The sequence below is a fragment of the Phalaenopsis equestris genome, unplaced genomic scaffold, assembly GCF_001263595.1.
Source record: "Phalaenopsis equestris unplaced genomic scaffold, ASM126359v1 Scaffold000098, whole genome shotgun sequence".
NCBI lineage: Eukaryota > Viridiplantae > Streptophyta > Magnoliopsida > Asparagales > Orchidaceae > Phalaenopsis > Phalaenopsis equestris.
The window spans coordinates 1,401,543-1,414,289 of record NW_018164540.1 but is presented as its reverse complement, the minus strand read 5'-3'; the positions used below and the strand labels follow the sequence as shown (position 1 = coordinate 1,414,289).

Here is a 12,747-nt window from a genome sequence, read left to right as displayed (position 1 = left end):
ACAAACCATCGCAATTAAAGCCTTATTGGAAGGCATCAATGGAATTGCGACGCCCAAAGACCACCAAAATCATATAAGAAAGTGCATTTACATTAAATAATAAATTAATTATATAAATTAATAATCATTTTAAGTTTTTGTAAACTATTTAATTATTAACTAATAAAATTTAGTTAATCAATTATTAATTACATAATTGAAGAATTACTTATAAATTTATTAAATAATTTAAAATATTGATATGTTTTTATTTATTAATCATATATTAAATAATTACATATAAATTTATCTATTGTAATTAAATTGGTAATAAAAAAATTAATAATAGATTATTAACCAAATAATTAATTAAATTAAATTAAATCCGCAAACCCGTCTCCATCTTCCTGGCTAAAAGCCTGAAACATTCCCCCCTCTCCAGTTTCGCCAAGCCTACCCGCATATAAATTTATCTATTGTAATTAAATTGGTAATATACAAATTAATAATAGATTATTAACCAATTAATTAATTAAATTAAATTAAATCCGCAAACCTTTCTCCATCTTCCTCGCTAAAAGCCTGAAACATTCCCCCCTTCTCCAGTTTCGCCAAGACTACCTACCCGTTGCCCCAAACCCTCGCTTATGTCACTCCCCCTCCCGGTTTCGCCCAAAACCATCGCCTTCGTGAACGAACCTTCGCGATACAGTAGGCATTAGAGCTAGCTGGGAAGGCAACGTCGGGATCGCGGTGTACTGTGACCAGCGAAACTACCGTCTCTCTTCCGATCCGCTCCTATAAAACCAGAAACCATTGAGTAAGGTAAGCCTGTTCGCGTCATTCTTCCTCTTCGCTCGTCCCGGATTTACTAAAAACGCCGATTCACAGGATTTAGTAAATCCCGGATTTATCGCGAATCGGTTGAGATTTACGGGAGCTCAGGATTTACAGAGGCGCTTTTTGCCCTTCGGCAAAACTCAGCTTAAATCCTGCTTAAAAACTGGCTACCAAACAGCTTGTTGTCTTTTAAATTATCGGATTAGATTTGATTTGAAGGGTTTTTTTTGTGTTTTTATTATTAATTCTTTTTAACTTTGATTGCTATTATTCTCTTCTAACGTATCGAGCTTGAGTTGGAAACTTGTTTAGCTGAATGGGTCGGGAAATGTTCCACTGCTCCCTGTTTATTTCAATTACAGTTTTTCTTCATTGCCGAAGCTTTGGTCCTGTTTGGGTTATGGTTAGGTGAACTTCAACGATTTTACCTAATTGCCCAAATTTTCTGAGGCAGCTCTGTTGGTTCGACCATATGGAAATCTAATTGGTTTTCAGTAATTAGTATGATTAAATGGCAGTTAATTCCTCTTTTTGGCATGGTGTGTCTCCTGCTCCTGCGTTCAGAGCTAACTTTAGTGGGGGACTGAGTTACTTAATTCAGGTTAATTTCTGCTATTTTTGTGGTTGGTTTTCAGGTTATTTTCCTTACCCATGCATTTTGTGCGATTGTGCTGGTGTCGTTTTAGAAGCATCCGACATGTGTTATGACACATTGGATGATACAGCTGAACTCTTCTAAATTAATTGAGCTGTTAAATTAATTTAAGTTCAGAATAATTAGAACAAATAAGTCTCTGCTGTATAATTTTAATGAGCTTTAAATCAGTTGTTATAAATATTCTTATTTGAGGATATAGTGATACTTTGGAGTGGTAGGTGTATGTACCTTAGGTCTGTTTTACATAATAAGTTGGAGTTTATGAGCACATGTTTTCTCGAATTAAAGCCGGGTGACCAATTAAAAAAGCATTTCAGGATTACTCATTTATAAGTGAATTGCATGAATAATTAAAGGCAAATTTCTTCAAAGTTGCTATTGGTCGTTCTATTTCATATGAATCCAAGTGTTGGACTGTAAAGTTAAGCATGGTGAAAGTAAGGATTTAAGATTAATGTGGAGAAAACAAGATGGTCAGTATGTGAGAGGAAAAGTGAATATATGGAGAGATTTTGTACGCAATGAAAAATATAGAAGCTATAGGATTTATTGATTTGAACAGGTATGAAAATCAGAAATGCACTGATAATGTGTACATATGAATTTAAATAAAAGAGAGTAAAGAAATGGCGTATTTTGAACATAAAGTCCTTAAAAGTTGCCATGAGTTATTTTGTTTGATTTCACCTTTGCTTAAATCAAAGAAGATTGATACTGTATTCTTCATCTCATTGAGGTTCAGAGATCGGAGGGTTTACTCTTTGCCTGAAATTTGTGCAAACATTGCAGTTTAACACACACACACACATACATGTGCATATCTATACTTTCTATTAATTCATTTTATATTTATAAGCTGTTACATTATCTTATTTTCTTTCATGCATACATATAGATAGACACACATATATACATACATACATGTGTATGTCTATACTTTATATTAATTCATTTTATAATTGTAAGCTGTTTCATTTTCTTTTTTTTTTCCATTCTTTTCTTTTTCAAAATAAGTACTTGCTACATATATATGCTCATCATAATCATGAAGTATTTATCTAGTCGTTATTTGATTTATATTGTTCATTCCTAACGTCAGTGATGCGAACTCCATGCTTTGTTTCTCTAACAGGAATGTTCGATCCTGTAACGGGCAATTTGTTTCTAGTTGTTATATGTTGAAGAGAGTTCGTGTGAGGTGATGGTAGTTGTAGTATGTTACTTGTGGTGCAAGAGAAAGCAATTCATGTGCTTGACCGCGTGCAAGTTTTTTACTGAAGTAGTTGAAATATTATTGCCGCTGGATTTTTTCTAAAAGCAAATTATGCTTGAGATTTAAGGGCGATTTGCATTGCCAACCTTTCTTGTCCACGAGTCTTCTGTGAAATTCCACAGCTAACTGTTACAATGTTAGATGCTTGACTCAGGATTTTGGTGGTGCTCTGAAACTGTTGAGAATGATCTAAGCAATTGACTTTATTTTGGTATTAGCTCGAGTAAAATTCTTTTGGGCATTTAATGATAGTTTTTATGTTAATAAAAATTTTCAGAATTATTTCCACTTGTGTGCCTGTTGGGTACTGGATTCTTAGTTTGGCTACCTTCTTTTTCAGGAGAAGACTTATGTTTGTTCCGGCAAGAGGCGTAGCTGTTCTTATTTTGTGATCTATCACCTTGTTATCTTTTTGTATAAATAATTTAATATAGATCCCAACAAGTTTAGTATTTTTTGGTAAAACCTACCCCAACTTGATTATTTGGCCTAGGCATGACTTATGATCTAAGTGCGTTTTCATGGATTTAAATTTCTCACTAAATTTCTAATTCAACGATCATTGAGTTATTGGAGCACATTCTTTATACTTTTTTGGCTTGCTTGAGAAGGAAGTGAGTGATTGTTTTAATTGGTAATCTTTGAGCAATGAATTTATTTTATGATTTCTTGTATGTAATTAATCACATTGTTTAGTTGCATTAAGAACTCTAGACTCACAGATGTCTACATCAAATGCTTAATTATTTGAAGCACAAATTTTCCGAGTCAGATAGATTGATTCAGACTCCCTCCATTCTTGTTGCATATACGGTCGGCTGTTGTAACCAGGTTTTTTGTTTTCAGCCCCTGTTTGGTGAAGCAATCCCCATAGCTGGTTGTGTCAAATGGAAGAGCAATTTGCGTGCCCTGTTGCCTTTGGGATTTCCACCTGCATAGTTGGCGCACCTCGTCGCTTGCAGTACTTATGCTTTAGTAGCCAGTCTTCCAACTCTGAGGGTGATCAACATTGGCAACCTTTATCCTTATTCACTTATCCTCCATGGAATTCTACAATTTACTGCTATCTTAATTTTGACTCGAAACTTTGTAGAGTTCTAATATTGTTATACTGATCAAAGCCATCATTTCCCTTTTGATATTGCCTATAATAATTGATTGTTGGTATGTAATTGATAGTAATTGATATATTAAATTTTTTTAGTTCTCTGCAAATCTTGTGCTTCAGGGATGTTGAGTTCTCTGTGTATGGTGCATGTCTGACTATTTATTCACAGTGGTCTTTTTCGTGTTTCTGGCTAGACCTAAATTTTTTTATTAATAGTATGTTATCGTTCTCTATTTTTTGCTACCTATTTTGATTTTAATTTTTATCAGTGATTGAATTTATTCAGCACTATTATAACTTCTTAATTGAGGGTATGGTTTCAATTTCTAACTAAATTTCTAATTCACTGACCATCGAGTTTTATTTGGAATGATTTTTTTATTTAAAGTTCCATTGAAGAAAGCACGTGATTGTTTCAGTTCTTATATTTTAAACTTAAAATTGTAAATCTTGGTTGCTTGGGCTTGATGCGTCATAGCTTTTAATTTTATTAAGAATTCTAGATCTTAAAAGGCAATATACATTTAGTATCTCATTATGCAGCACCCTTTAAAGTTGTATATTAGGTGTATGAGGGCATGGTTTCTGTTTTTATTAAATGTATACTGATTTTTTTTTTCAACAGACTGCAGGTCCTGAAGTCTTTATAATGTTTCTGCTGCGAAATACACATCCTGTTGCCCCAGATCTACCTTCTATTTCAGAAACGAAGCGCACCAAGGATGTTAGAACTGAACCCAAACCAGCTACAACATTGGAGGGTCTTATCGCCGAAGATCCATTTCCAGTTGAGAATGGTGATAAGGATAGTGACTTAAGCGGTGGATCTACGGTTTCCACTTCCAAGTTCCATACCGATTTTGGAAACCACTTAGACGTTGCCGAAGATGAAGGATGGATAACAATTCCAAAAGGTATGTGTTGCCCCAGGGCTTACGGGCAATTTAGTCTTTTTTTATTATTGTTTGGTATTAATAGGGCTTAATATTTTGGGTTAGGTTATGATGACATTGTTATTTTGAGTGCTAGGGTTAGGGTTTGGGAGAGATCGCCTACCTCTCGAATTGTAAGTGATTATATTTATTCATTCGGATCGTGTACTTTCGTGTTATTAAAAATAAATATTTGGTGGTCATAATTTCTGTGGAAATTCGTCTCCCGTTTCTATCAAAATTGTATTAGAGCAATTTAGTCCCACATTGAGGAGAAGGCATTTTTTTTGGGAGGGGAGAGACAATGTTAGTTACACCAATGACTAAGGGCAATTTAGTTTTTTTTTTTTTAAATTAATTATTGTTTGGTATAAATAGGGCACCAAAATCCATTTCTTCCTTCTCTCAACACCAATGACTAAGGGCAATTTAGTTTTTTTTTTTAATTTATTATTGTTTGGTATAAATAGGGCAAAATCCATTTCTTCCTTCTTCTCGTTGCTCCCCTCTGTTTCCCACACGACAACAACACCAAAATCATGCATCTGTCCCTCAACCCAAACCCCACACCTCTTTCATATAACCCGCAACAACTCCACTGCTTCTAGTCATGAACACTCGCCGACAATCCTGCTAGTGAACTCCCGACAAGCTTTTTTTGGCAAGCCACTCAACTCTCTACTGCTACAGCAACTCAATTTCACGGCCTCTCTCTCTCTCTCCCCTTTCATGCAAAGCCGTTGGTAGCCACTCTCCATCCTGATCTCCAAAATCTGACGCGACAATCTCCCTCGCACACCCATAAGCTTTTGCAACAGCTTGTCACCTAGCTCATGCACCTACCCATTTCCTACCTTCACTTACCGCCGTTCTGACCCTCTTCGGCGAGATCTCATCACAACATCCTGTGGCCTATCCTTGCCTCCACCCATCGCCAATAACTCATATACTTCATTCTAAATTACGTCCAAATAATGCTTATAATGAATAATTATATCTAAGTTAAATTGCAATAAATAAAGTTTGCAAATTTTAAATCATTGGTAAATTTGGGACTTAAATTTATATAAAGAGAGAAGAGAGAGAGGGAGGTGGAATTGAAAAATAAAATTTGCACAATTTTTACAGGGACTCGATGAATCGTTAATGAGCTCGAATGCAACACGTAATAAACACATTGGCTCACCTTTAAATACAAATGAGAAATTCTATTGACTAATCACAATCATTAGAATTATGCATTACAAGGGCAAGGGGGTCTAACTGAACACTCAAATGAGGGCTAATTATGGGAAAGATGCATGACCTTAAAGATACAACTAAGATCTAAAATGTCTTCAATCGCCATTGGATCTGCACCACTTTTGTAATAGTAGACATAATGTGAATTTTAGGATTAATAATGAAACCTTGCATGTTTAGGGGACTCGACAATTTGTCAATGAGCTCGAATGAAACATGTACTAAACTCATTAGTTCATATATAAATGTAAATTAGGCATTGAAAAGAGCATGCACCAGACAGAGGACTCAAAAACTGATCAACGAGCTCTAATGAAACATGTGAAACATACCGGCTCACCTATAAATGCAAATGAGAAATTCTATTGACTAATCACATTTATTAGAATCTTGCATTGCAATTACAGGTCAGGTGGTCTACTTAAACGCTCAAATGAGAGCTAAGGGGATATGTTCATAATTTCAAAATATTCAATCAAAATATAGAATGTTTTAATCGTCATCAAATTTACAATACATTTGCTAGAGAACATGAAGATCCTTTTTAAAAATTAAAAATGACATTTTGCTCGATCGTCACTGGATCTGTGCCACTTTGCAATAGCAGACTAAAGGTGAATTTTTAAACTTCAATATGAAATCTTGCATGCTCAAGAAATTCGACAGCTCATCAATGAGCTCAAATGAAACCTATAGTTCACTTATAAAGGTAAATGAGGTAAATGAGACATTAAAAAGAACCCACACTATAGAGGCCTAGACGACTCATCAACGAGCTTGACTGAAACCTTTGATGCATACATTAATCTCACTTATAAATGCAATCAAATTTATTTGAAACCATACACTACAATTATGGGGGAGGGTTCACTTGAGCACTTAAGTGATAGCTAAGTGTGGGAGAAATGTATAACTTTAAATACGCACCAAAATTTGAAATGTCTTCAATCTCCACCGAATTTGAAATACACTTGCTAGCAAACAAAATACGATCTATTTTAAAAGCCAAAAATAAAATTTTGGACATTCGCCACCAGATCAACAATCCCTCTGCACTAGCGGACAAAAGGTGAAATCAAGGGTTTAAATGAAATATTTGTATACATTTTAATGGTAACACATTCATGCAAATAACAATAAAATCTCCCCAAAAGTCAGTCCAAATTCATAAATTTTGATACCCGCATCTGTTCTTTCCCTTGCCTTAATTCACTAAATTAAGCGTCTGAGAATGTTGTACAAGTCAATTGCGTGCTTAAGCTAAAACACAATTCATCCCGAAGAGCGTGCACATTTCCATGTATTCAGTTTTAGTTCTACTTAAACGAAGGCCTTTAGTATTCACATTTCAAAGCTTTAAAAAAATTCATTTCTAGTGGACATAAGACGAAATCAAGGTTTAAATGAAATATTTGTATATATTCAAATGATAACACATTCATACAAATAATAATAATATCCCCCCAAAAGCCAGTCCCCTTAATAAGGCTTTACATAGAATGAGTTTTGATAATCTAACCAACAAACTAGGTTTGATCGATATTCATAATTCAATTTAAGGTGTGTGTTGAAATAATCTTGTATTCGTGGCAAACATATTTTCATCTACTACAATGAAACAATCTGCGGACAACACCACTCCAACAATTGATTACTTTTCATCCACAACAATCCAAGATTCAATGGACAATAGTTTGTCATCTACATTAATCTATCAATCACCGGTCAACTGCATTTCCTTTCTACATTGTTGTTTATTTTGGATTACAAAGTTAAAAAGGAAGATCGCCATAAATACCACACAATTCCTATTTATTTGCATATCTAACATCTAGCCTTTGATTTTTACATCTATACCACTATGCCTATGTTTAAAAAAGTGTGTTTCACTATTAAGAAGTTAGTAATATTGGTATTTTTTATGTGATATGAAAGATTTGAGTGCATAAATCGCTTTGGACAACGGACCCAAGATCTCTAAATCGATCACACATTTTAATAATTTGATGACCCAAAGTCACACTTCTGACACTAGAGCTATTACTACTAAAATTACATTCCATGTATTCAGTTTTAGTTCTACTTAAACGAAGGCCTTTAGTATTCACATTTCAAAGCTTTAAAAAAATTCATTTCTAGTGGACATAAGACGAAATCAAGGTTTAAATGAAATATTTCTATATATTCAAATGATAACACATTCATACAAATAATAATAATATCCCCCCAAAAGCCAGTCCCCTTAATAAGGCTTTACATAGAATGAGTTTTGATAATCTAACCAACAAACTAGGTTTGATCGATATTCATAATTCAATTTAAGGTGTGTGTTGAAATAATCTTGTATTCGTGGCAAACATATTTTCATCTACTACAATGAAACAATCTGCGGACAACACCACTCCAACAATTGATTACTTTTCATCCACAACAATCCAAGATTCAATGGACAATAGTTTGTCATCTACATTAATCTATCAATCACCGGTCAACTGCATTTCCTTTCTACATTGTTGTTTATTTTGGATTACAAAGTTAAAAAGGAAGATCGCCATAAATACCACACAATTCCTATTTATTTGCATATCTAACATCTAGCCTTTGATTTTTACATCTATACCACTATGCCTATGTTTAAAAAAGTGTGTTTCACTATTAAGAAGTTAGTAATATTGGTATTTTTTATGTGATATGAAAGATTTGAGTGCATAAATGTTAAAATTGAAGTTTTGGTGTTAGATATGTAAATACATAAGAATTCTGTTGTATGTATGTAAATGCCCCAATTACAAATTATTTTTTTGGATTTTGTTTATTTCGTAGATTGCTGTATCTCCACCCATTTTTTACTATTTTTTATCTTTTATTTTTTTCCACAGAAGATGAGAAAATATCCCCTTTTTTTGTTCTCTCGTCTCATTTTATTGTTTTAGAATTGTTGTTATTTCATTTTGTTGCAGATAAAGTTCCTGATGATTGGTTTCTCGCATCAAATGTACAGCAGTTGCGCTCCTTGGACAGGTCTTTTGTTTTCTCTGGTAGCTAGATCCTCAAACCTTCTTACTGCAGTGATTTCCTCGTTCAGGTTCTCTCTCAATTTATGTGACAACTTTTTTTCTTAAGGTGAACAACTTCGTTTGTTAGTGTGCTTATCAGCAGCTAAGCATGATGAAGAAGTCGCGACTCCATTAATAGTTTCTGGGTTTATGTCAAAAAATGAAAATTCTACGCAGTTTAGGAAGCATCAGAATGAGATTTCATTCAGCACTTCCGCTATCATTGCTCAAGTGAAGGAGAATGATATGCTTGCCGCAAATGTAGGTCCAAGTGAATGCAGCGATCAAGCTTTGCCTAGTTGTGAGGTGGGTCCTGGGCAGGATGCAAACATAACCAAAGCCTTGCTTCAGAGTGAAGATCATGAGCTACGGATAAAAACATTGCTGCAAAAATTAAGCTTTTCAAATTTCTTTGTAAGAGTTGCAGAATCTGATGAGCCACTGTGGTCTAAAAAAATTTCAGCAGAATCATCTTCAACTAACTCAGATATGGCTGGAGGGATATTCCATGCAAAAGATGGTGCTCCAAGAAAAGAAAGCCTGAGTGCAATTATTGATCAAGGAAGTTTCGACTGCTGTGCTTCTGGTGGGGTGGCTAGAGACGTTAAATGCTACTGCTTGTCAAGTGGTGACATAGTGGTATGTCAATAATTGTTCAGTTTTTTTTTTTAATATCATTTTCAAAATTGGTTGAGATAATGCAAAATGGCTAGATTAGACAATCGGCCGTTCAAAGTTGAAGTGGATAGACTTCTTCTCAAAGCATTAAGTAAACTAGATTTAACTTTAAAGAGAGGACTTGGAGTGATTGATTAATTTGATTTGAGGAGGATGATTTAGAAGAAAGTTTCTACATGGTTAGGAGAGGCATGCTAGTGCTCGAGTGATGCCTTTTTTTTTTCGATTGTGATAACAAAAAATGGTTTTACAAAATTCTTGATAATTATGCAGCACTGTTGTACTTTTTAAAAAGATATTTTATTAAATGCATTGTCAATGCAAGCAGTTTTTGGCAAAAGCAGGATTAGGGAAGGCCGGATGCGGGTTACTTGATAGGAACGAGACATGTTTACATAAAATATTAAGCCCAAAATAATAGATTTTATTTTTCCGGTACAAAATGAAAACGATACAATTCCGAATACATACAAGATAAACCTACAATTGGAGAGGTAGGCAATTTTCTTCGAAAACCTAATCCTAAGATTCAAAACAACAATCACATAATCTAACTCTAAACATATTAAGCCCTATTTATACCCCAACATTACTAACTAACATATAATTAAATTGCCCATTTACTCTTGCGCCTCACACAATTCTTCAAATTATTTGGCGAGCTTGGCATCGACTTAGTGGAGCACAAGGTGGATGGCGTCGCAGGAGCCCGTCTATTATTACCATTTTTTAAATCTCTCTAGTTTGGTTCTGGCTGAAACAAGCTGCAACAACTTCCAATCCAGCAGTTTGCTTCTCCCTCCCAATTCCTATTTTGGAATTGTTGATATTGCAGGAATTTCAGCCGCCAGCACCTGCACAAAGGAGAAAGAAATTGGCAGATTAATTGATCAAGGAACATCTTAAAGAATGCCAAAAAAAAAAGGGAAATAGATGATTGGTTAAAAGTCATTTTCTAAGATTAAAAATACTAGCAAGAACAAAGAACAACGTCACCTGAGCCCACTAACTAGAACAAAGACCAACTTTGACTGAACCTTGACTTGAAAGAAGTGTCTTGGCTGGAATGTCCAGCTTCCTATCCGCTGTCACCAAAAGCATAGAATGACAGTCAAATTGATGCGGGAGCTTTCCTGCTGGATCGTGGAATCGATCCTGTGAACGCGGGATAGTGGAATATCACGCGGTCACAGGTGGCTGAACAAGGGAAACCTGTCAAATTTTTTTCCAACCAAATATTTTTCCTTTTCTTTTGATTTTTTATTCTATTTCCTTATTTCTAATTAGAATAATTTCTATTATGACACTATATATATGTTTGTTTTTCTGCTTGTGGGGACTTTTGGCTTTATTTCTGTATGTTGGAGATTGGATCGTTGATTTTATATCCTAAAGAGCATTGTATCATTTTTTATCTTGCAAGTGGTGTATTTATAGCTTGTGAAGATTAGGCGGTGAACTTCATCAACATCTGTGCCACACTGTTTCATTGTCTGCCTTGTTGTTTTTAGTCGTGACTGTCGTCAGGCATCATCTATCCCCATACAACGATTGTTGATCGCCCATATTTTCACTCTTTTACTATTCCTTCACCCCCTCCCAGGTAAACCCACTTCTCAAACACTTTTTAGGAACGTTAATATCATATGGTATCATAACCCGACAAACTCTAAATTTTTAGGGATTTATCTTTCACGTCCTAAATTAAAATTCGCAAAAAAAATCTCTATCATACCCTAACCATTTCTACTTCAATTCCTAGAACTAGCCCTTAATCTTCAAAAGATAGCTTTCTATCATACCCTAACCATTTCTACTTCAATTCCTATAACTAGCCCTTAATCTTCAAAAGATAGCTTTCTTACCTTCGCCAAAACATAAGTCTCAACCAACCTTGATTTGTCATCCTAAAACTGCTGAAACTCTAATCGGGAGAAAATGACACAATATCTCATAGGAGAAACACTCAAAGAGATGCTAGGAACTTATTATAAAGGATATGCAGGGAAAACTCCTTTCAATTGCTACTGAGACTTGTCGTTTTTGAAAAAAAGACAAGTCGGTGAGATCACTATATAGCCAAAACAATGACTTGTTGGATCGAGAAAAGGAAGTGAAATCCTTTTCATTAGAAATTTTCTAGTGACGAAGAACCAATATTTCTTTGATTTGATATAAAATATCAGATGAGAGTTTAGGAGGTTGGAGTAAATATTGACTTGCCTGATTTTTTTTGCGATCGCATGGATCAAGACAAGTTCATTTAAGTGCCTTTAGATAGTAGAACGGATCTTGGAATATAAGGATATTTCACCTTGCAGAAGGGTCAAGCTTGTCGCTATTAAGTTAAGGAAGCATGCTTTATTATGGTGGGATAACTTGAAATATATTTTGCAGCTAGAAATGAAGAGTAAGATAATCACCCGGTCAAAAGATGAAAAATAAATGCAGTGTAAATACTTTCTCTTATATTACCAATCGGGCTTGTTTATTAAAGTCCACAACCTATGCCAGAAATTTTCTTCTATGAAGAAGCACATGACTGACTTTGATCAACTCATACTAAAATATTTGTTGGTGAAACCAGAGGAGCACTCATCGACGATATATCTTTGAGGACTGAAGTCAACTATCAATGATATTATGTGCCTGCAGCCGTATTGGTTCCTGCTCGACGCAGAACTCGTAGTTGTAAAGGTAGAGAACAACAATATCACCACTCAACAAGTGACCATCACACCTTACAAGCAGAGTTCGACCCAAAGATCACGCAGCAAAAGTACACCCAGTGGAGCATTCAACTTGACCCTGCATAAGGAGGAACTAATCAAGAGTTGAGAAAATGTGGAACTATCAACACTCCCAAACTTGTCCTAATCAGGAAATATTTCAAGTGTCATAGTTTTGGACACATTACATTAACCTGCACAAACATGAGAATGATATCTTTCTTCTAGCAGGGAGCAATTAAAGAAAAAAAA

At 34.8% G+C, this 12,747-nt stretch overlaps 1 protein-coding gene across 3 annotated transcripts in view; it reads left to right on the top strand.

Moving 5' to 3' along the window:
• The first annotated feature begins 758 nt into the window (after positions 1-758).
• Positions 759-12,747, top strand: part of LOC110020526 — a 22,675-nt gene continuing 10,686 nt past the window's right edge. The window contains exons 1-5 of one of the 3 annotated variants that reach the window (XM_020718664.1): positions 765-804; positions 3,597-3,749; positions 4,484-4,772; positions 8,993-9,070; positions 9,156-9,727. In XM_020718664.1, coding sequence (XP_020574323.1) covers positions 4,508-4,772; positions 8,993-9,070; positions 9,156-9,727 — 915 coding nt within the window. In that variant the 5' untranslated portion in view covers positions 765-804; positions 3,597-3,749; positions 4,484-4,507. Of the gene's footprint in view, positions 805-3,596; positions 3,750-4,483; positions 4,773-8,992; positions 9,071-9,155; positions 9,728-12,747 lie in introns of those variants that run through there. The other 2 variants (XM_020718663.1, XM_020718665.1) reach the window with 2 other exon arrangements.